Source organism: Oncorhynchus tshawytscha, linkage group LG02 (genome assembly GCF_018296145.1).
Source record: "Oncorhynchus tshawytscha isolate Ot180627B linkage group LG02, Otsh_v2.0, whole genome shotgun sequence".
Taxonomy (NCBI): Eukaryota; Metazoa; Chordata; class Actinopteri; order Salmoniformes; family Salmonidae; genus Oncorhynchus; species Oncorhynchus tshawytscha.
The window spans coordinates 60731115-60753260 of record NC_056430.1 but is presented as its reverse complement, the minus strand read 5'-3'; the positions used below and the strand labels follow the sequence as shown (position 1 = coordinate 60753260).

General features: G+C 42.2%; 2 protein-coding genes across 2 annotated transcripts; one reads left to right on the top strand and one right to left on the bottom strand.

Moving 5' to 3' along the window:
- The first annotated feature begins 35 nt into the window (after nt 1–35).
- LOC112265594 (protein dpy-30 homolog) lies at nt 36–2209 on the top strand. The gene is made up of 5 exons (XM_024443075.2): nt 36–134; nt 645–685; nt 794–841; nt 1176–1318; nt 1513–2209. The coding sequence occupies exons 1-5, from the start codon at nt 125–127 to the stop codon at nt 1583–1585; spliced, it is 315 nt and encodes a 104-aa protein (XP_024298843.1). The 5' UTR covers nt 36–124; the 3' UTR covers nt 1586–2209.
- Nucleotides 2090–18621, bottom strand: psen2 (presenilin 2). Its single transcript, XM_024443060.2, has 11 exons — nt 18467–18621; nt 17937–18103; nt 17248–17468; nt 16275–16416; nt 15989–16056; nt 10407–10627; nt 9700–9798; nt 9014–9082; nt 6360–6491; nt 5951–6066; nt 2090–3929 (listed from the first exon to the last, which is right to left on the bottom strand). Exons 2-11 carry the CDS (start codon nt 18063–18065, stop codon nt 3774–3776), a joined length of 1353 nt encoding a protein of 450 aa, XP_024298828.1. The 5' UTR covers nt 18066–18103; nt 18467–18621; the 3' UTR covers nt 2090–3773.
- Between the last annotated feature and the right edge of the window lie 3525 nt (nt 18622–22146).

Here is a 22146-nt window from a genome sequence, read left to right as displayed (position 1 = left end):
CCAAACGAACAAAAGGGTAAGAGAGGAGGGGCACGCTCAGTCTTGTCCTATCATAGACAGTACGTAACTGCAAACAAGATGTTACGTAGAAACCACGCACATTCCGTAAATACTAACAACAAACATGGCGGACGGTAAGTGAAATGTTCGTTTATCGGCACTTTTGTACGTTCTATTACAGTTGTAGCGATACATTTAGCTTGAAATATTTTCGCATACCCCAACAATTTGTTTAATCCAGTCTGTTCTGTCGGTAACAGTCCTTGGTTCACGGTGGAAGGTCGTTGCTAACATAACGTTAACTAGCCAACGAGCTAAAGTAACGTTAGTTTACCCGCCACTTGAATTCATATATTCATTCGACATTACTGTAGCTAGCCTGCCTGTAGGGTACCTTCTTTGGATGGTAGGAATGGATGGTACTCCTATGTCGTTATCTACCTGAACTTAATCTGGAGTAAGTGTGTTTATTTTACGTTCTAGTTAAACGATGACAGGGCCACCGTCCTTGCGGTTGTTGACATTTTGATATTGTTGCTGATCTGTCTCTGAATGATTCTGAAGACTTTTACGTTAACTGACTGACTATCCTCTTCCTATTGCCTAGAATGTAGGTAGCTGACGTTAATGTATGTTTCTCTCAGATCACACGGACGCAGACCAATCTATGGAGGTGCACACTCCAGTAAGTCTTAATACAGATGTAGTTAGGGATTTTAAGCGGTTCTCTTCATTGAAATGGCGTGTTTGATAGACACATTTTAAATAAATACATATTTCTGCTCCTTTTTAGACAGCTGAAAACCCCCATTCTGAATATGGACTGACGGACAACATCCAGGTATGACAATCTATACGATTATTGTGCCTTTCAGAAAAGCATGTCCATGAAACGGGGTCCATTTCAAAGACTCAAACATCACACTGCATTATGTTAGTTATGGTAACCATGATTGTCTACTGAATAAGCAATGTATGCACAGCTCTCTAACAGCATGCACTAATGTGTGAAGCCTATACATTTTGGTACAAATTGGTTAGGCTACATTTGCATGAGATTGCAATTCCGAGTACACTTTTTTTAAGACGCTTACATGCATGGATAGTGGCATGAGTAGCGGTAACTGTTGATATTTCTGTATCTCTGCTTCCTCTTTCACCACCTCATTATGTAGAGAATAGTGGAAAACGAGAAAGCCAACACAGAGAAGGTCTCCAAACAGAAGGTGGATCTGCAGTCGCTCCCCACGAGGGCATATTTGGATCAGACAGTGGTGCCCATTCTTCTTCAAGGCTTATCTGTGCTGGCCAAGGAAAGGTATGTTGAAAATGTCTGTGCAGGGGCTCTGATTTTTTTCACATTTCTGCTTGACTTGCTTGGAAATTTATTTGGAAAAAATGTGTAGAACAGGCAGTACTATGAAAAGGGAAGCACATTTGGGTTTCAAATCACTTTCAAGCGACCAGGCTTTGTTGAAGATGTGCTTTTGTCCATTTTGTCTTCTCTTTCAGACCTGCAAATCCTATTGAATTCTTAGCAGCCTTCCTTCTCAAGAACAAATCACAGTTTGAAGATCGAAATTAAGCTCCAGACGGATGGAAATGTGCACTTTGAGCCCATCTGTTTAAAATCAAGGAAATGGTGGTTTCTGTTTGCAGTTTTTTAAACCAGAATAAAGATGGTGCTGCAGGGAAATATGGTACTCTTTTAGGACAAATGTCAGAGGTAAACTAATATATACAAAAGACACCAACTACGTTGCACCTCAAGTTCCCTTGCATCATGGTCCCCTTCGGGGCAAAATATTCCAGATTCAGTCCATTTACCAAAATGCTTACAAGAGGAAACATTTGCATTTTCATATTGCCAAATGACACACGTATCATTCTAGTGCCATGTTTTATTCTGCCACTAGTTGAGCTACAGAGCTGGTGATGAACCTCTTTGATAAAAGGGTCAATCTGATGCCCCAAACTCCATTCTAATTATCATAAGAAATACAACAAACAGGGAAGTTGGTGCTAAATAACCCTGAACTGTAATTTTTGAATCACCCTTTCATCCATTGTTAGATTTCTGCTCTTGGAATTAATTTAGCAGATGTACCACTTTATTGCACACCACAATGAAAAAAAGTACAACAAAAAAAGAAAATCCATCGAGAACATCATTTAAGTGTATTAAGATAAATAAAATGTTACACCATTATTACATTCTATAAAATATATTTTCAATATAAAGACTACACACTCATTGCACTCACTCCAAACAGCAGACCAGTATTTTACTTTTTCACACTACCACCAAGTTTGTCTTCAGTGAGCAGTTAGAACCTAGACTGCAATACAAACTGATAAACAGAAATCAGTTTGGATTTCAGGCTAATAGGACCAGCATGCTTCATGTTTGTTTGAGCACTCCGGGATAATGTTTCCCCTAAGTATAGATCTAGCATCATCCTCTCTCCCCAATCCTAAACTGATCCAAGATCAGCATCTATGGGCAACATCACCCTACACCATTTGGCACCCTTCTTCACAATACATGGCAACTCAGCAGCAATTAGCAAACTGGAGTACGCTTTGACTTCTATTTGGATTTTTTTTTTAACTATTAGAAAATAAAAAATGTCAAGTTAAATAATTTCCTACGAAGTCATACAAGATTGAATCAATTGTTGAAAAACAGAGTGCCTCAAACAAAACTTTCATTTTAATCTAAGCTTGTTCTATTTATTTAATTCACTTATTTACAGAAGGGCAATAGGGGGTTGGAATCTTGATACCTCATTTCATTTATCAAGTAAAAACTACACTCGAAGTGATGCCCTAAAATATATTTGACTTTTTGGGTTTCCGCTTTCTCAAGACATTAAAGCTCCCATGCAGTCTTAATGTCATTTTTAAATCAGTTTATTTAATGAAAATAACACCAAATACCCTCAGTGACCTCAATGCCTGTCTGCCTGCTTTATATAGCAAGCCACAGGATTCACTGTCTGTAGGAACGAACCATTTTTGTGAATGGGGTCATTGGTCAGAATAATCAGATTGTGATGTCATGCTGTGGGTCAAAAACTCCATCCCACCTGAACAGGCTGAAATTCCAGGTGTACATTTTAATATTTTTTTTATATATATTTTTTAACTCTTACACTAAGAAAGGCAGCATTATCATTTTCACAATTTGAACTCAAAATGGAAAATTAAGTTTCAGACGGCACTGCCCCTTTAAAAACCAGTAGCCTTGTGCAGATGTTTGAGGGGGAATTGATATGAATGAATCACTGCAGTTACCACTTCACTTGTGCTCTATTGAAGTTGGAGTGTCAAGTTATCCTCAAAATAACCCACAGTTGGTTGAGTGGAACATAAATGCCTAATTCAAATTGATCTATAGTGCGTAATAACAAAAGTGATTTCTCCTGATAATTCACAATGTCCTGTTTCTGACCTGCATTTTATCGACATTGACCTATCTAATGAGAAGAAACAACTTGACGCCATCCTATATCTGTAAAATAAGAACTGAGACAGACCGATACACCCGTGTGGTATCAATGTATTACTGTACATCTACCACATGAAACAATCCTAGATGTATTTTACCCTCATTTGTGGTGACCTGTTAGCAAAATATACACAATCTGATTAAAAAGCATTATAGTCCCCCCCCAATCAAATCCTTGCTTACAGACTACCATTGGTGGAAAACACGAGAACAGGCGTGGGAAAAAAATTGTTGTGCGTTCCATTGACCCCCAGATGGGAAGTCAGATGTAGAACTGGTGGGCAGCGAGGTTGTCCATAAAGGGGCGGACCAGGTTGTCTGTAGAGAAGTAGAAGACCAGGCCGAAGGTGATGGAGATAGGGAGAGCTGGGAGGGCCTTCTTGAATATGGCCAGCAGCAGAAGAGTGAGGCAGAGTCCCTGTGAGACACAGGGACTCATTAAAGAACATTTCAAATCCATAAATGGGCCACTTCATGCAATTGTTTGGGCTATCTCAGCTTAGCCACCACACTAAATAGGCTAGCAATCAACACCCATTCCAAAGTTTCTGCTGTAACTACCTTTCTAGTTTACTATGAGTCTGCTTATCATGAACATTCATTCAGACATGCAACTGAACAGTTAAACATACATAAATACAATTGGAAAAAATTAATAAAGTTATTCACTATAATTGTAGGCTAACTCTTAAGCCACCCTGCACAATCAATGAACCAACAGCATCACCTAGGCCTATACGTTCACTCCCAGACTCATGGGATAGAACGCTTCGAGTGTAGAATAAGGTAACCAATCCATCCAGTACGCATAATAATACAGTACACCCTAGAGGTCGACCGATTAATTAGGGCCGATTTCAAGTTCATAACAAGCGGTAATCTGCATTTTTGGACACCGATTGTGGCCGATTTATTTTATTTTTCCCCCCTTTATTTAACTAGGCGAGTCAGTTAAGAACACATTCTTATTTTCAATGACGGCCTAGGAATGGTGGGTTAACTGCCTTGTTCAGAGGCAGAGCGACAAGTTAAAAATCTATCAACTCGAGGATTCGATCTAGCAACCTTCCGGTTACTAGTCCAACGCTCTAACCACCTGCCTTACATTGCACTCCACGAGGAGCCTGCGTGGCAGGCTGACTACTTGTTACGTGACTGCAGCAAGAAGCCAAAGTAAGTTGCTAGCTAGCATTAAACTTATCTTATAAAAAACAATCTTAACAATTACTAGTTAAACTAGTAATATCATCAACCATGTGTAGTTATCTAGCGTGTCCTGCGTTGCATATAATTGATGCGGTGCCTGTTAATTTCACAGCCAACTTCGCCAAACTGGTGATGATTTAACAAGCACATTTGCGAAAAAAGCACTGTCGTTGCACCAATGTACCTAACCATAATCATCAATGCCTTTCTTTAAAATCAAAACACAAGTATATATTTTTAAACCTGCATATTTAGTTAATATTGCCTGCTAACATGAATTTCTTTTAACTAGGGAAATTGTGTCACTTCTCTTGCGTTCCATGCAAGCAGTCAGGGTATATGCAGCAGTTTGGGCCGCCTGGCTCGTTGCGAACTGTGTGAAGACCATTTATTCCTAACAAAGACCGTAATTAATTTGCCACAATTGTACATAATTATGACATAACATTGAAGGTTGTACAATGTAACAGCAATATTTAGACTTAGGGATGCCACCCGTTAGATTAAAAAAACCGGAAAGGTTCCGTATTTCACTGAAAGAATAAACCTTTTGTTTTCGAAATGATAGTTTCCGGATTTGACCATATTAATGACCTAAGGCTCGTAATTCTGTGTGTTATTATGTTATAATTAAGTCTATGATTTGATAGAGCAGTCTGAGCGGTGGTAGGCAGCAACAGGCTCGTAAGCATTCATTCAAACAGCAGCTCTTCGCTGTGCTTCAAGCATTGAGCTGTTTATGACTTCAAGCCTATCAACTCCCGAGATTAGGCTGGCGTAACCGATGTGAAATGGCTAGCTAGTTAGCGGGGTGCGCACGAATAGCATTTCAATCGGTGACGTCACTCGCTCTGAGACTTTGAAGTAGTTGTTCCCCTTTTGTGGAGTGATGGGTAACAATGCTTTGAGGGTGGCTGTTGTCGATGTGTTCTTGGTTCGAGGAGAGGGATGGAAGCTATACGGTTACACTGGCAATACTAAAGTGCCTATAAGAACAACCAATAGTCAAAGGTATATGAAATACAAATGGTATAGAGAGAAATAGTTCTATAATAACCACAACCTAAAACTTCTTACCTGGGAATATTGAAGACTCATGTTAAAAGGAACCATCAGCTTTCATATGTTCTCATGTTCTGAGCAAGGAACTTAAACGTTTGCATTATGTGCCATGTAAAAAAAGCTCTTTTACTTTCTTCTCCAACACTTTGTTTTTCTGACTGCAACACTCACTATGAGAATGGCCACGAAGCAGGCCAGCGTGGTGTTCCAGTCTCCTCCGGTGGCGGCAGCCTTCCCCACCAGCACACTGTAGAAGATGAAGTCCCCCAGTCCCAGCTTGACTCCTCCTGCAGATTATACCACAAGACAGCATGTCCATAAGAAACCACATTTATTACAAAATTCAAAAAAAAAAAATTTGCCATGGGAGATGTTCGTCCAATCCCCAATCAACACCTAGAACCATAGCCCCTATACATTTGTGGAGATCTGAAAGGATTGGCTAGAAATGGCAAATGGCTGCATTTTGATACGTTTGGTGTAATGTTCACCATCATTGCTTACACCTATCCGATCCTTTCAGATCCTGTGCCGAAGGGGTAGGGGCTAGTGGTTGATTTAGGATTCAGAAAGTACTCACTGTCTTCCTCGTCTAGGTCGTCCTCGGTTGAGTAGGACCTGTTCATCCCTGAGGACACTTGAGTCTCTGGCTCCACCCAGTCCCTCGCCAGGGCGCTGCCCTCACTCCGATGTGCCTCTTCATCTGAGGAACCTTAAATGGCAAAAGTTGATTTATTTTAAGTCAAACATTCAAATCTGTTCTGCATTCAAATCTACAAGTGCACTCATCCCAAAAACATTAATGTGAAACAACACACACACACACACACACTTGAAGTCAGAAGTTTACATACACTTTGGAGTCATTAAAACTTGTTTTTCACCCACTCCCCAAATTTCTTGTTAATTCAACTATAGTTGTGGCAAGTCGGTTAGGACATCTACTTTGTGCATGACACAAGGAATTTTTCCAACAATTGTTCAATTGTTCAGACAGATTATTTCACTGTATCTAGTGGGTCAGAAGTTTACAAACACTAAGTTAACTGTGCCTTCAAACAGCTTGGAAAATTCCAGAAAATTATGTCATGGCTTTAGAAGCTTCTGATAGGCTAATTGACATAATTTGAGTCAATTGGAGGTGTACATGTGGATGTATTTCAAGGCCTATCTTCAAACTCAGTGCCTCTTTGCTTGACATCATGGGAAAATCAACAGAAATCAGCCAAGACCTCAGAAAATAATTGTAGACCTCCACAAGTCTGGTTCATCCCTGGGAGCAATTTCCAAACACCTGAAGGTACCATGTTCATCTGTACAAGCAGTAGTACTTATAAACACCACGGGACGCCCATTCCTCCTGACAGAACTGGTTAGTTTGTTAACAAGAAATTTGGGGAGTGGTTGAGATACGAGTTTTAATGACTCCAACCTAAGTGTTTGTAAACTTCCGACTTCAACTGTACACACACATAGGCTTGCGAAAGTATTCACCCCCTTGGCATTTTTCCTATTTTGTTGCCTTACAACCTGGAATTAAAAAAAAAATTTTTTTGGGGGGGGGGGGTTGTGTCATTTGATTTAAACAACATGCATACCACTTTAAAGATGCAAAATATATTTTATTGTGAAACAAAACAAGAAATAAGACAACAAAAAACAGAACTTGAGCGTGCATAACTATTCACCCCCACAAAGTCAATACTTTGTAGAGCCACCTTTTACAGCAATTATAACTGCAACTCTCTTGGGGTATGTCTCTATAAGCTTGGCACAACTTGCAATTGGAATCTTTGCCCATTCTTCAAGGCAAAATTGCCCCAGCTCCTTCAAGTTGGATGGATTCCGCTGGTGTACAGCAATCTTCAAGTCATACCACAGATTCTCAATTGGATTGAGGTCTGGGCTTTGACTTGGCCATTCCAAGACATTTAAATGTTTCCCCTTAAACCACTCGAGTGTTGCTTTAACAGTATTCTTAGGGTCATTGTACTGCTGGTAGGTGAACCTCCTTCCCAGTCTCAAATCTCTGGAAGACAAACAGGCTTCCCTCAAGAATTTCCCTGTATTTAGCACCATCCATCATTCCTTTAATTCTGACCAGTTTCCCAGTCCCTGCCAATGAAAAGCATCCCCACAGCATGATGCTGCCACCACCACGCTTCACTGTGGAGATGGCATTCTCGGGGTGATGAGAAGTGTTGGGTTTGCGCCAGACATAGCATTTTCCTTGATGGCAAAAAAAGCTAAATTTTAGTCTCATCTGACCAGAGTACCTTCTTCATATGTTTGGGGAGTCTCCCACATGCCGTTTGGCGAACACCAAACATTTTTGCTTATTTTTTTCTGGCCACTCTTCCGTAAAGCCCAGCTCTGTGGAGTGTACAGCTTAAAGTGGTCCTACGGACAGATACTCCAATCTCTGCTGTGGACCATTGCAGATCCTTCAGGGTTATCTTTGGTCTCGTTGTTGTCTCTCTGATTATTGCCCTCCTTGCCTGGTCCATGAGTTTTGGTGGGCAGCCCTCTCGTCAGGTTTTGTTGTAGTGCCATATTCTTTCCATTATTTAATAATGGATTTAAATGGTGCTCTGTGGGATGTTCAAAGTTTCAGATATTCTTTTTTTTTTATAACCCAACCATGATCTGTAGTTCTCCACAACTTCGTCCCTGACCTGTTTGGAGAGCTCCCTGTTCTTCATGGTGCTGCTTGCTTAGTGGTGTTGAAGACTCTGGGGCCTTTCAGAACAGGTGTATATATACACAGATCATGTGACACTTAAATAAAGTCCACCTGTGTGCAATCTAAGTGTCACCAATTACCTTCAGAAGTCACATAATTAGTTAAATAAAGTCACCTGTGTGCAATCTAACTAATTGTGACTTCTGAAGGTAATTGGTTGCACCAGATCTTATTGGGGTTTCATAGCAACGGGTGTGAATACATACGCACGCACCACTTTTCCATTCAAATTTTTATTTTTTTATTTTTTTTTAAACAAGCTATTTTTTTCCATTTCACTTCACCAATTTGGACTATTGTGTGTATGTCCATTACATGAAATCCAAATAAAAATGTATTTAAATTACATGTTGTAAACGAAACAAAATGGGAAAAACGCCAAGGGGGGTGATTACTTTGCAAGGCACTGTATATATATATAGTTGAGACTAGGAACAAACTGAGCATTGTTAAAGCCAAAGGGTTATAAGCAGAAATGAGACAAAACGTACCTGTATCTTGATTTGTGGGCTCTGCATGCCTTGCTGGGTTGGCCATCCCAACCATCCATATCATGGCAGCTAAACATAAATTAGAGTCCTATTAGTAAACTTGAGCAATTCTGCAAGACTCATCATTTTGGTCGAAAGGCATCCTTATGGAAGGAAATTACGAACCATACCAAAGGCTCGAGAACCAACTCAAAGAAACCGAACAGACATTTTGGTCAAATCTGAATTGAACTAAAACAAATACACATAAAGGGCCCCCCGTGCACCAAGACAAGGAGCCACTGCTTTGCATGATGCCTATTCCTTCAGAGTTGGGTCGTGTTCATTATGTGCCCTTAAGCAAAGCGCGTAACCCTAACTTACTCCAAATGATAATGGCAGACTGTGGCCGTGACCACACTCTCGAGGGGGGAATAGAGTGATTAAAAAAATACAACAAAAAATAATAAGACAAATATAAGCGACCAACATTAAAAAATTTAATAGAATTGTAAAAATGAAGAAAACTCTTATGGTAGCAAAACATTTTTGCAACAAAAAATTAAATGAATTTATTGGACAAATCAGGTAGGTCTCTTTGTTCCATTTGAAGAGAATACACACCCTGAACTTGTTTAACAAGATACACTTTCTGTTGCAAAACAGTTTGCTACGGTGTGCCCCAGTGTACAAAACCTTGTACTTACATGAATATATGAGAGCAGGGAAGATGGGCTCGTTACGCTCCTGTGCGGTCTCTACAAGCATCCTGAGAGGACCTTTAGGGCACAAGACCGCAACCAAATCTGCAAACAAAGGACAGTAGCATGACACAGGAATTTCTGAATGAGCAAAAAAAAAAAAAAAAACTGAACTACTAGAAGAACGATTGCAACATTTATACATGATGAAATTGCACGCCTTTTGTTAGATGGTGCTCAGCTAATAGTCGAGGTCTGTACAGCAGCATGATAAAAGGTCTACCATCACAGTTAAAAAGCGTCGTCAATTTAATACCTATACCATTAAATCAAAGGGCCCATCCAGAAACAACCTGTAGTCTCTACCCCTCTTGGCTATTCACAAATATCTGAAAGGATTAGATAGGTATACGGAATAGGATAGTACATTCACCTTACACTGGGATAGGCTAGTTGGAATTTATACCCATCCAAGGACCCTGCAACACCAATACTTTCAAATCTTCTACATTTCTAGACAAAAGATGGAACCTCCACCTTGTCTAGGGATATGCTAAGTGGAAATGATTATCTATTCAAGGCCCTTATTTCTATCCAATCGTTTCAAATCACCTCAGTGTCTAGACTAGAGACTAAATTGCTAGGGGTTGTTTCTGGACGATGCCAGACAGTATAAACCAACAGCAATATGTACTCTGAGCCCTCCTACTCACCGTAGACGGAGATGGCTCCCAGGATGACCCAGGCGGACCACTCGGGCAGGTACTTGATGAACACCAGGGCCATGAGGGCCGAAATGGCAATGAGGTAGGCCTGCTGCAGCTGCAGAGGCCCCTTCCAGTGTATACAGATCATTCCTACCACCCCAAAGTTCCAGATGATCATGGCTACTGTTGGGTAATCCATGGCCAAGTTGTAGGTTTTAAATACCTCCCTGGATAGGAGGAGAGAGACCTGTCAAATCAAACTTAATTTAAAGTGCATTCAAACCTCACATCCCTTGTCTGTAAAGCGGTTTATCTTAATGATCAGTAGTGGCTTCCTTTCCTCACCTCATATCCTTCATCCATAGTGATCCGAGTAGGACAGATGAATACCCTTCCTTTCATCTGTCCTATCTTTTAGGATGAGGAATTCACATTAAATTGTTGAGATGATGAGATCCAGAGTGTGAAGTGAACTGAGTAATTAGAATGCTGCTTTGGATGTAAAGTACCAGTCAAAAGTTTAGAACACACCTACTCAAAGTTTTATCTTATTTTTTTTACTATTTTCTACATTGTAGAATAATAGTGAAGACAAAACTATGATATAACACATATGGAATCAAGTAGTGACCAAAAAAAAGTGTTACACAAATAAAAATATATCCTTTGTGTTTTAGATTCTTAGTAGCCACCCTTTGCGTACTTTTGGCATTCTCTCAACCAATTTCATGAGGAATGCTTTTCCAGCAGTCTTGAAGGAGTTCCCACATATGTAGAGCACTTGTTGGCTGCTTTTCCATCACTCTGCGCTCCAACTCATCCCAAACCATCTCAATTGGGTTGAGGTTGGGTGATTGTGGAGGCCATGTCATCTGATGCAGCACTCCATCACTCTCCTTCTTGGTCAAATAGCCCTTACACAGCCTGGAGGTGTGTTGGGTCATTGTCCTGTTGAAAAACTAATGATAGTCCCACTAAGCCCAAACCAGATGGGATGGCGTATCTCTGCAGAATGCTGTGGTAGCCATGCTGGTTAAGTGTGCCTTGCATTCTAAATAAATCACAGTGTCACCAGCAAAGCACCCCCACATGCTTCACGGTGGGAACCACACATGCGGAGATCATCCGTTCACCTACTCTGCTTCTCACAAAGACACAGCAGTTGGAACCAAAAATATAAAATCTGGACAGATTTCCACCGGTCTAATGTCCATTGCTCATGTTTCTTGGCTCAAGCAAGTCTTGTTATTAGTGGTGTCCTTTAGTAGTGGTTTCTTTGAAGCAATTTGACCATGAAGGCCTGATTCAAGAAATCTCCTCTGAACAGTTGATGTTGAGATGTGTGTTACTTGAACTCTGAAGCATTTATTTGGGCTGCAATTTGATGCTGGTAACTCTAAGGAACTTATCCTCTTCAGCAGAGGTAACTCTGGGTCTTCCTTACCTGTGGTGGCCCTCATGAGAGCCAGTTTTATCATAGCGCTAGCTGGTTTTTGTGACTGCACTTGAAAAAACGTTCAAAGTTCTTGAAATTTTCCAGCTTGACTGACCTTCATGTCTTAAAGTAATGATGGACTGTCTCTTTGCTTATTTGAGCTGTTCTTGCCATAATATAGACTTGGTATTTTACCAAATAGGGCTATCTTCTGTATGCCACCCTTATCTTGTCACAACACATCTAAATGGCTCAAATGCATCAAGAAGGAGAAAAAAAATCCACAAATTCACTTAACAAAGCATACCTAATTTAAATGCATTACAGGTTGAGAGAATGCCAAGAGTGTGCAAAGCTGTCATCAAGGCAAAGGGTGGCTACTTTGAAGAATGTGAAATATAACATTTTGATTTGTTTAACACTTTTTTGGTTACTACATGACTGTATGTGTGTTATATCATAGTTTTGATGTTTTCACTATTATTCAAAATGTAGAAATAGTACAAATAAAGAAAAACCCTGGAATGAGTAGGTGTTTCCAAACTTGTGACTGGTACTATAAGTGAAGACAGTGGCGTTCTGTTTAAGTTAAATCTCTGACCCAGGGACTAAGGTGATCTTTCAGATCGGTCGGACAGTTCTTTAAATAACAAAAGCTGAGGGGGGAGAAGTTAGAGCCAACAAAGTTACTTAATACACTAGTGTGGTAGAAATTGCTTTAAGGCAATATTTTTGGGAAAATTGTCAATAATCACAGAGAAAAGTAGCATCAAAATACTGATGGATTCTGGGTACTAACTCATAAACTTGGGATAGGGTTAATTATCAGGTATCCTATTGAAATTGAGTGCTTAGATTTAGAGGGTCAACACCAGAAGTGAATGGTTATCTGTAGGAGGAAGGTATATACGTGTGCAATTAAGCTTGGAATGTGCTGAGTGCAGGGAAAACGATCACGTGGCAGCATTGACAAGGGGAGAGAGCCCTGGATTAGTGATGAAGGGGGTCGAGGTCAGATCAGGTCACATTAAGGGAGAAAGAAAAGTTTATTACCAGTATCACTTTGTATCTTTATTGCTAGACAGGAAACTAAGTTCAGCGAAAAGGAGGAGACTCCACCCAAAGTGGGGTTCATATACCACAATTATTCTAAACATGTCTTTGTCCGATGCAGCTGTATTGGCCCTCTGGGAAGAATATACTTGGTTTGAGCTTTCATAGTGTCCGTCAAGTTTTTAACTCTGAAAATATGTATTGTTAGGTTCTAATTAACAAGTTCTGCTTCCAACGAAGCAGCAGTATCAGTTCCCCTTTCTGTGTGTATCAATAACGCCCGGATAACGCAAGCATTGTGTGGCCACACACACACACAATTTAACTAGCCCAGTATAACCATAGTGCAGAGAAGCACTTCCAGTCTACTGTCCCAAATGCATATGGTGCGTTGGGGTGTAAAACAAGTGACAGCCTATTCCCTATATAGTGCACTACCTTTGACCAGAGCCATGAACTAAGCCCATATTTATTTATTTATTTAATTTCACCTTTATTTAACCAGGTAGGCTAGTTGAGAACAAGTTCTCATTTGCAACTGCGACCTGGCCAAGATAAAGCATAGCAGTGTGGACAGACAACAGAGTTACACATGGAGTAAACAATTAACAAGTCAATAATACAGTAGAAAAAAGGAGAGTCTATATACATTGTGTGCAAAAGGCATGAGGAGGTAGGCGAATAATTACAATTTTGCAGATTAACACTGGAGTGATAAATGATCAGATGGTCATGTACAGGTAGAGATATTGGTGTGCAAAAGAGCAGAAAATAAAATAAATAAAAACAGTATGGGGATGAGGTAGGTAAAAATGGGTGGGCTATTTACCGATAGACTATGACCAGCGGCAGCGATCGGTTAGCTGCTCAGATAGCGGATGTTTGAAGTTGGTGAGGGAGATAAAAGTCTCCAACTTCAGCGATTTTTGCAATTCGTTCCAGTCACAGGCAGCAGAGAACTGGAACGAAAGGCGGCCAAATGAGGTGTTGGCTTTAGGGATGATCAGTGAGATACACCTGCTGGAGCGCGTGTTACGGGTGGGTGTTGCCATCGTGACCAGTGAACTGAGATAAAGCGGAGCTTTACCTAGCATGGACTTGTAGATGACCTGGAGTCAGTGGGTCTGGCGACTAATATGTAGCGAGGGCCAGCCGACTAGAGCATACAGGTCGCAGTGGTGGGTGGTATAAGGTGCTTTAGTGACAAAACGGATGGCACTGTGATAAACTGCATCCAGCTTGCTGAGTAGAGTGTTGGAAGCAATTTTGTAGATGACATCGCCGAAGTCGAGGATCGGTAGGATAGTCAGTTTTACTAGGGTAAGTTTGGCGGCGTGAGTGAAGGAGGCTTTGTTGCGGAATAGAAAGCCGACTCTTGATTTGATTTTGGATTGGAGATGTTTGATATGAGTCTGGAAGGAGAGTTTACAGTCTAGCCAGACACCTAGGTACTTATAGATGTCCACATATTCAAGGTCGGAACCATCCAGGGTGGTGATGCTGGTCAGGCGTGCGGGTGCAGGCAGCGAACGGTTGAAAAGCATGCATTTGGTTTTACTAGCGTTTAAGAGCAGTTGGAGGCCACGGAAGGAGTGTTGTATGGCATTGAAGCTCGTTTGGAGGTTAGATAGCACAGTGTCCAAGGACGGGCCGGAAGTATATAGAATGGTGTCATCTGCGTAGAGGTGGATCAGGGAATCACCCGCAGCAAGAGCAACATCATTGATATATACAGAGAAAAGAGTCAGCCCGAGAATTGAACCCTGTGGCACCCCCATAGAGACTGCCAGAGGACCGGACAGCATGCCCTCCGATTTGACACACTGAACTCTGTCTGCAAAGTAATTGGTGAACCAGGCAAGGCAGTCATCCGAAAAACCGAGGCTACTGAGTCTGCCGATAAGAATATGGTGATTGACAGAGTCGAAAGCCTTGGCAAGGTCGATGAAGATGGCTGCACAGTACTGTCTTTTATCGATGGCGGTTATGATATCGTTTAGTACCTTGAGCGTGGCTGAGGTGCATCCGTGACCGGCTCGGAAACCAGATTGCACAGCGGAGAAGGTACGGTGGGATTCGAGATGGTCAGTGACCTGTTTGTTGACTTGGCTTTCGAAGACCTTAGATAGGCAGGGCAGGATGGATATAGGTCTGTAACAGTTTGGGTCCAGGGTGTCTCCCCCTTTGAAGAGGGGGATGACTGCGGCAGCTTTCCAATCCTTGGGGATCTCAGACGATATGAAAGAGAGGTTGAACAGGCTGGTAATAGGGGTTGCGACAATGGTGGCGGATAGTTTCAGAAATAGAGGGTCCAGATTGTCAAGCCCAGCTGATTTGTACGGGTCCAGGTTTTGCAGCTCTTTCAGAACATCTGCTATCTGGATTTGGGTAAAGGAGAACCTGGAGGCTTGGGCGAGTAGCTGCGGGGGGGGGCGGAGCTGTTGGCCGAGGTTGGAGTAGCCAGGCGGAAGGCATGGCCAGCCATTGAGAAATGCTTGTTGAAGTTTTCGATAATCATGGGTTTATCGGTGGTGAGCGTGTTACCTAGCCTCAGTGCAGTGGGCAGCTGGGAGGAGGTGCTCTTGTTCTCCATGGACTTCACAGTGTCCCAGAACTTTTTGGAGTTGGAGCTACAGGGTGCAAACTTCTGCCTGAAGAAGCTGGCCTTAGCTTTCCTGACTGACTGCGTGTATTGGTTCCTGACTTCCCTGAACAGTTGCATATCGCGGGGACTATTCGATGCTATTGCAGTCCGCCACAGGATGTTTTTGTGCTGGTCTAGGGCAGTCAGGTCTGGAGTGAACCAAGGGCTATATCTGTTCTTAGTTCTGCATTTTTTGAACGGAGCATGCTTATCTAAAATGGTGAGGAAGTTACTTTTAAAGAATGACCAGGCATCCTCAACTGACGGGATGAGGTCAATGTCCTTCCAGGATACCCGGGCCAGGTCGATTAGAAAGGCCTGCTCACAGAAGTGTTTTAGAGCCTATATATTATGAGACAGCCTTCCTGTCCCGCTCTCTCCTTGAAACAACCACAACAGCCAGGCAACATGATACCATGCGGCTGACTACAAACAATTCCTGGGATGTACACTCACCCCAGGTACATGAAGCTGAACCAGAAGAGCATCATCAGCGAGGACAGGATGAGCCATCCGTGAATGAACTAGGACGACACAGAGCATTAGAATATAGCACTCCAAGCTTGGGGCCTGTTCAGGAGGATGTAACATTACAGAACGTTTAGATAGAAATGTAGGTCGTAAAACAACAGATATGATTACCTGTCAGACAGAATGAATAGAGCGGACACAATTCCCTGGTATTCTATCTGCAATGTTCAGAATGTTTCACATTACTGAATACACTCTTGGTCTGTCTCACCTTGTAGCAGCGGTACTTGTAGAGCACAACCAAGAAGATGGTCATGACCACGATGACGCTGATCATGATGATGGTGTTGAGCACTGAGTTGAGGAGCCGCTCGCCCACTGTGTCTGTGTCCTCTGTGAACGGCGTATAGATCCTAACAGGGCCAGAGTCAAATCAACAATCATGAAAATCGGCCTGACGCAAATGCTATCTTCCATGGTGTAGTTTCCCCCTAGGTACAGATCTATGATTAGCTTCCCCTCCCCCAATCCTAACCTTAACTTTTAGTGGGAGAAATGCAGAACTGACCTTGGATCAGCATCTAGGAGCAAATTCACTCTAAACCTAATTTTATCTACACCTAATATTTATCTCATGAGTGGCCAACCCTCCTTCTCAGATCACTGGCTAGCTACCCTCCTGCAGGATTTTGCTGCAGCCATACTCAAACACACCATATTCTACAAAATCAGGTTCTGTATTTCAGGCTGTTATAGTAGGGCTGGAGCAAAAGCCTGCACACCCAGTAGCTCCCCATGACCAGAGGGAGGCCAACCCTAATTTAGCCCTAGTTCCAGCGAGATATAGATTTAGCTTCTACTACAGTGTGGGAAAACCTGTCATGTAACATACAAAGATTATAAAGACTTTAGTGTCTACTAAGTTCTAAGCATGTCAGTCTCAAATCACAGGAAAGGTTCCCTTAAGGTTCTGTCAAAGATATGCGAGAACCACCCCTTCTCATAATGTCCTGCATAGAAGCAGCTCATCTTATATTATCACGCAAAGAAGCATCTCTTCTCATATTACACTGGGTCGTGTTCATTAGCGCATACAACAGAAAACGTTATGAAATGGAACACAAAAATGTGCAATTCTTATTGGACAGGTCCAGGTAACAGCCCCTCCCCGCTTCCGTCAGTTTTATTCCTCAGAAGATAACCTAAGCTAGGCTACTAAACGGAAGGGGGAAAAAAACACTTACAGCTGCTGTCCGTTCTTCTCAGTGTAGAAGCTGACCGACTTGATGGTGGCTACGACGACCACCATGCAAAGGGTGACGGGGACGAACAGCATGATGACATGCTTGGCGCCGTACTTGAGGGGGAGCTCCTCCTCTTCCTCCAGGTCTACGGGCTCCCGCTCCACGGCACTCCTGTCCAGGCTGGGGGGTTCAGCTGCAGGCTCTGGGGCCACTGTGCGGCGCTGCAAGGTAATGGAGCACTTTCTAGCATTGCTTATTACATAGAAATAGTACATGGTGTGAATAATAGTGTTATTATTGCACTATGAAGGTTTCAACAGAAAATAGCATGTAGCGGCTGTGATACCCACAGTATTCATCACCCATTCATACCCACTCATCATTCATCACCCACAGTATTCATATTCATCACAATCACCACTATCTAAGATTTGCGGACATTTGATTCAAAGGCTCATTCTCAAGTCATCCTAAATTCCTTGCATCCTCTCCCCTTGCCGACTTCTCAAAATGCGTTGGGGAGGGTACAGGGAGGGACCTTGGACCATCTCCTCCAATACATTTGCAAATGAGGTGAGGAGATGGGATACAAGGAATCACAAAGACCAATTAAGATGGATCAATTCAATGTCTCTAAGGTGTCCCTGCTCTGGGAAGGGCATTTGCCCAACAGTGCAGAGGACACCTACCCTGGGCTCCATGTCTGCAGGCTGTGGTTGGTCAGGGTCTTGTTGGTAAGATGGCACAGAAGGTATCTCGGATGCAACCAGAGCTGTCCTCTCATTGTAGGAGTCCTCTTCACTGTCCGAGGTACTCATGGATGGAATGTTAGCGACGGCAGAGTAGTGGGACACAGCTGCAAAATTTTACAAATTAATCCAGACAAAATTAATTTGCGATGTTATTTGACCCCCCCCCCCCAAAAAAAAATAGAAACTGCAACTTTACTGACGCCCAATCATTATAGTTCCGCAGGGACTGACTGGATTATCGAGTACGTTGATATCGAAAAACGTAGCCTAAAACTACATAACGTTACATCATTTCAGGATACTCTAACGTTACTGTAGCTAGCTAAAACGAGGTTTACCGCAATGGCACGACAGTCTGGTAGTTAGATCACTGAAAGTTAGCTTGCTGGCTAGCTAGCAAGAGCATTAGTATAATAAAACATCTGTACGTTCTATATTAAAGTGAGTTATTAAACGTGTCAAAGTACCTTCTTAATCCACAATTTGACATAAACAAGACCAAGGACACCGCGTTCGTTCTTGGAAGAAAGGGAGCACTTCTGCAATTGCTGTTATCTCCGCTGACAAGCAGAACGGCAACAAGGAAGTCATCAGCTGATGCCTGGTGGACCACGTGATCCGTGCTTCTGCAACGTCACTAGACAACTTGTGACTTCAAATACGTTTGCTTTGTAAAAATACAAAAAATATAAGAACGTTAAAAGTAAAAATATATATAAAAAATATGTTTATGAAACTTGCAAATACAAGCCACTCATCTTACAGTGTCTATAGAAATTCTACACACCCTTTCAAATGTTTTGTTGCCTTAAAGCCTGCATTAAAAATGTACCTGTTGAACAAGTTGAGAAGATTCAATGACTTGGTGTTTTTACCTTAGATTGTAAATTGTCATGGTCAAAACATGTAGATTCAATGGTTGTAAAGATGGGGAGAGGTCTGACCATAGTAAAGAGACGCTCTGCTTTTATGACACCACACTTTTAAAAAAAAGAAGCAATTCCTGCACGCTCAAGTGCTGCAAAGAAATACCTAGTTAAGCCGCAGCTGGCCCAGAACAGAGAGGCACGTCTTGCTTTTTACTGTAACTGGAGGGCTAATATAAATACTATGCACGCCAGTCTCTCTCGGCTAAGAGTTGAGGAGAGACTGACTGAAACTCTTATTTTTATAAGAAACATTAATGTGCTGAAAATAACAATTTGTTTACATAGTCAACACAGCACTGACACACAAGCTTTACCCCACCAGACATGCCAGCAGGGGTTTTTCCACAGTCCCCAAAATTCAAGAAAGCATACAGTATTATATGGAACTTCCTTCCATCTCATATTTCCCAAATGAACAGCAAATATGGTTAAAAAAAACAGACAAAGCAACATCACACAGTCTCTCCCATTTTGGCTTAGATATTTTGTTTGTATGTATTGATATGTGGGCTACGTATGCCATTTTTTTATTTATGTAGTTCTGACCTTGAGCTGATATTGTCTATGAATGTTCTGTATTGTGTCTTTCGTTGTCACTTTCCAGCCCACTTTCCAGCTCACACTCTCAAACACATAGATCCCCTGAACGCAGCTAACGCTCCAGATTCCAATCACCTGAATTCTGATCACTTGTTCACACATTATTTAGGTCAGTTCCTTGCACCCCATTATTGTGAGGTATTGTTTGTTTTGTGACTCACTTCTAGTTGGAGCGGTGGGTTTCCTGTAATTTAATCCTCCCGTGTATGATAGTTTTTGCCTGCCTCACTAACGACGCCTATTTTCCTGCCTGTACTTTAGCCTATCGGATTTCCTGTTATCCACTTATTGCCTGATCTCCCGGACAACATTAATAGCTTTTTCCCTGCCTGTACTGTTGCCTTGTTGGGCCCCCTGTGTACGACCTTCTGCCTGCCCCTGGACCCAGCTACCTGCCTCTTCCTGTGGTCCTTTACAAATAAACACCTGCTGCGCTTGGGCTTGAAACCAGCTCTCTGTCTCCCATTGTGTTCATTACAAAAGGTATCTTTACTTTTACTCAAGTATGACAATTGTGTACTTTTCCCACCACTGCTAATGAAATACTAAATTCTTATTTTCCCTATGCCCATCATGAGGTTGCTACAACCTAGCCTATGAATGAAATGTTTTAGTAATCAAGGTGACCGTGACACAATCAATATCGCATTGCACACTCTTGGCTTCATCTAGCTGAACTCGGGTGTAATCATCAAATCAAATGGTATTTGTCACATGTTCTGAATACAACCGGTGTAGACCTTACTGTGAAATGCTTACTCACAGCCCTTAACCAACAATGCAGTTCAAGAAGGACAAAGTAGCACAAAAATTAGGCTATACAAGTATACAGGGGGTAGAGGTTAGTTGAGTTATTTTGTACGTGTAGATAGGGGTAGAGTGACTATGCATTGATAATGAACAGCGAGTAGCAGCAGTGTAAAAACAAAAGGAGGGGTGTGTCAATTTTAAAAATCCAGGTGGCCATTTGATTAATTGTGAATGTTGACCTGTTTAAAGGTCTTGCTCACATGGCTACCGAGAGCGTGATCCCACAGTCATCCGGAACGGTTGGTGCTCTCATGCGTGCTTCAGTGTTGCTTGCCTTGAAAGTGAGCATAAAAGGGCATTTAGCTCGTCTAATAGGCTCGCCTCACTAGTCCAAACAGTTACAAACAAAAGTTTCTATTGGACAAATTCAGGTAAGTTTATCCCCGTTTCGTTCGCTTTCATTTAAGAAACATTTATCAATAGAATCGGTGGAATGAATACACCCGATCACCCGCAAACACAGTTCACTTTCATAGCAGCCCCATACAAACAGCATGATCACTTTGCTTGTTGTATAATTCCTTCTCACATTTACGCGTTATCCTCCTCTCACCTTCTCCCTTCGCTTGTGGACTTAAGTGCACAACACAAAAGCTGTCTGTGACAAAGCGAAAAAAAAACGTTCCAAACCTTCATACCATAACCGCTAACTGCTACACACAGCCCACATAGTTTTCACCATATCAGCTAATGTCATAGTCAACATAGCTACTAGAACTAACGCGTTAGTAAACCAGCTAGCTGTAATCATGCAGTACAGTGTACAGCAAGCATTTTAGAAGTTACACTGGTGGGCCCTGGCGGCAATAAATTAATAAATCCAAAAGCTTACCTTGACTTGGAAGAGTTCCAGTATTGGATAGCTAGCTGGCTATGGCTAACATCGCATCCCTCTCTAAGCCGGATGTTTGAAACTAAAATCAGCAAAAAAAGAAACGTCCTCTCACTATCAACTGCATTTATTTTCAGCAAACTTAACATGTGTAAAAATGTGTATGAACATAACAAGATTCAACAACTGAGATATAAAGTGAACAAGTTCCACAGACATGTGTCTAACAGAAATGAAATAATGTGTCCCTGAACAAAGGGGGGATCAAAATCAAAAGTAACAGTCAGTATCTGGTGTTGCCACCAGCTGCATTAAATACTTCAGTGCATCTCCTCCTCATGGACTTACCCCACTCTTCCACCAAGTCACCTGCAAGTTCCCGGACATTTCTGGGGGGAATGGCCCTAGCCCTCACCCTCCGATCCAACAGGTCTCAGACATGCTCAATGGGATTGAAATCTGGGCTCTTCGCTTGCCATGGCAGAACACTGACGTTCCTGTCTTGCAGGAAATCATGCACAGAACGAGCAGTATGGCTGGTGGCATTGTCATGCTGGAGGTTCATGTCAGGATGAGCCCGCAGTAAGGGTACTACATGATGGAGGAGGATGTCTTCCCTGTAACGCACAGTGTTGAGATTGCCTGCAATGACAACAAGCTCAGTCCGATGATGCTGTGACACACCGCCCCAGACCATGACGGACCTCCACCTCCAAATCAATCCCGCTCAAGAGTACAGGCCTCGGTGTAACGCAAATTTCTTCGATGATAAACGCGAATCCGACCATCACCTCTGGTGAGACAAAACTGTGACTCATCAGTGAAGAGCACTTTTGCCAGTCCTGTCTGGTCCAGGGATGGTGGGTTTGTGCCCATAGGCAACGTTGTTGCCGGTGAAGTCTGGTGTGGACCTGCCTTACTACAGGTCTACAAGCCCTTAGTCCAGCCTCTCTCAACCCATTGCACTGATGGAGGG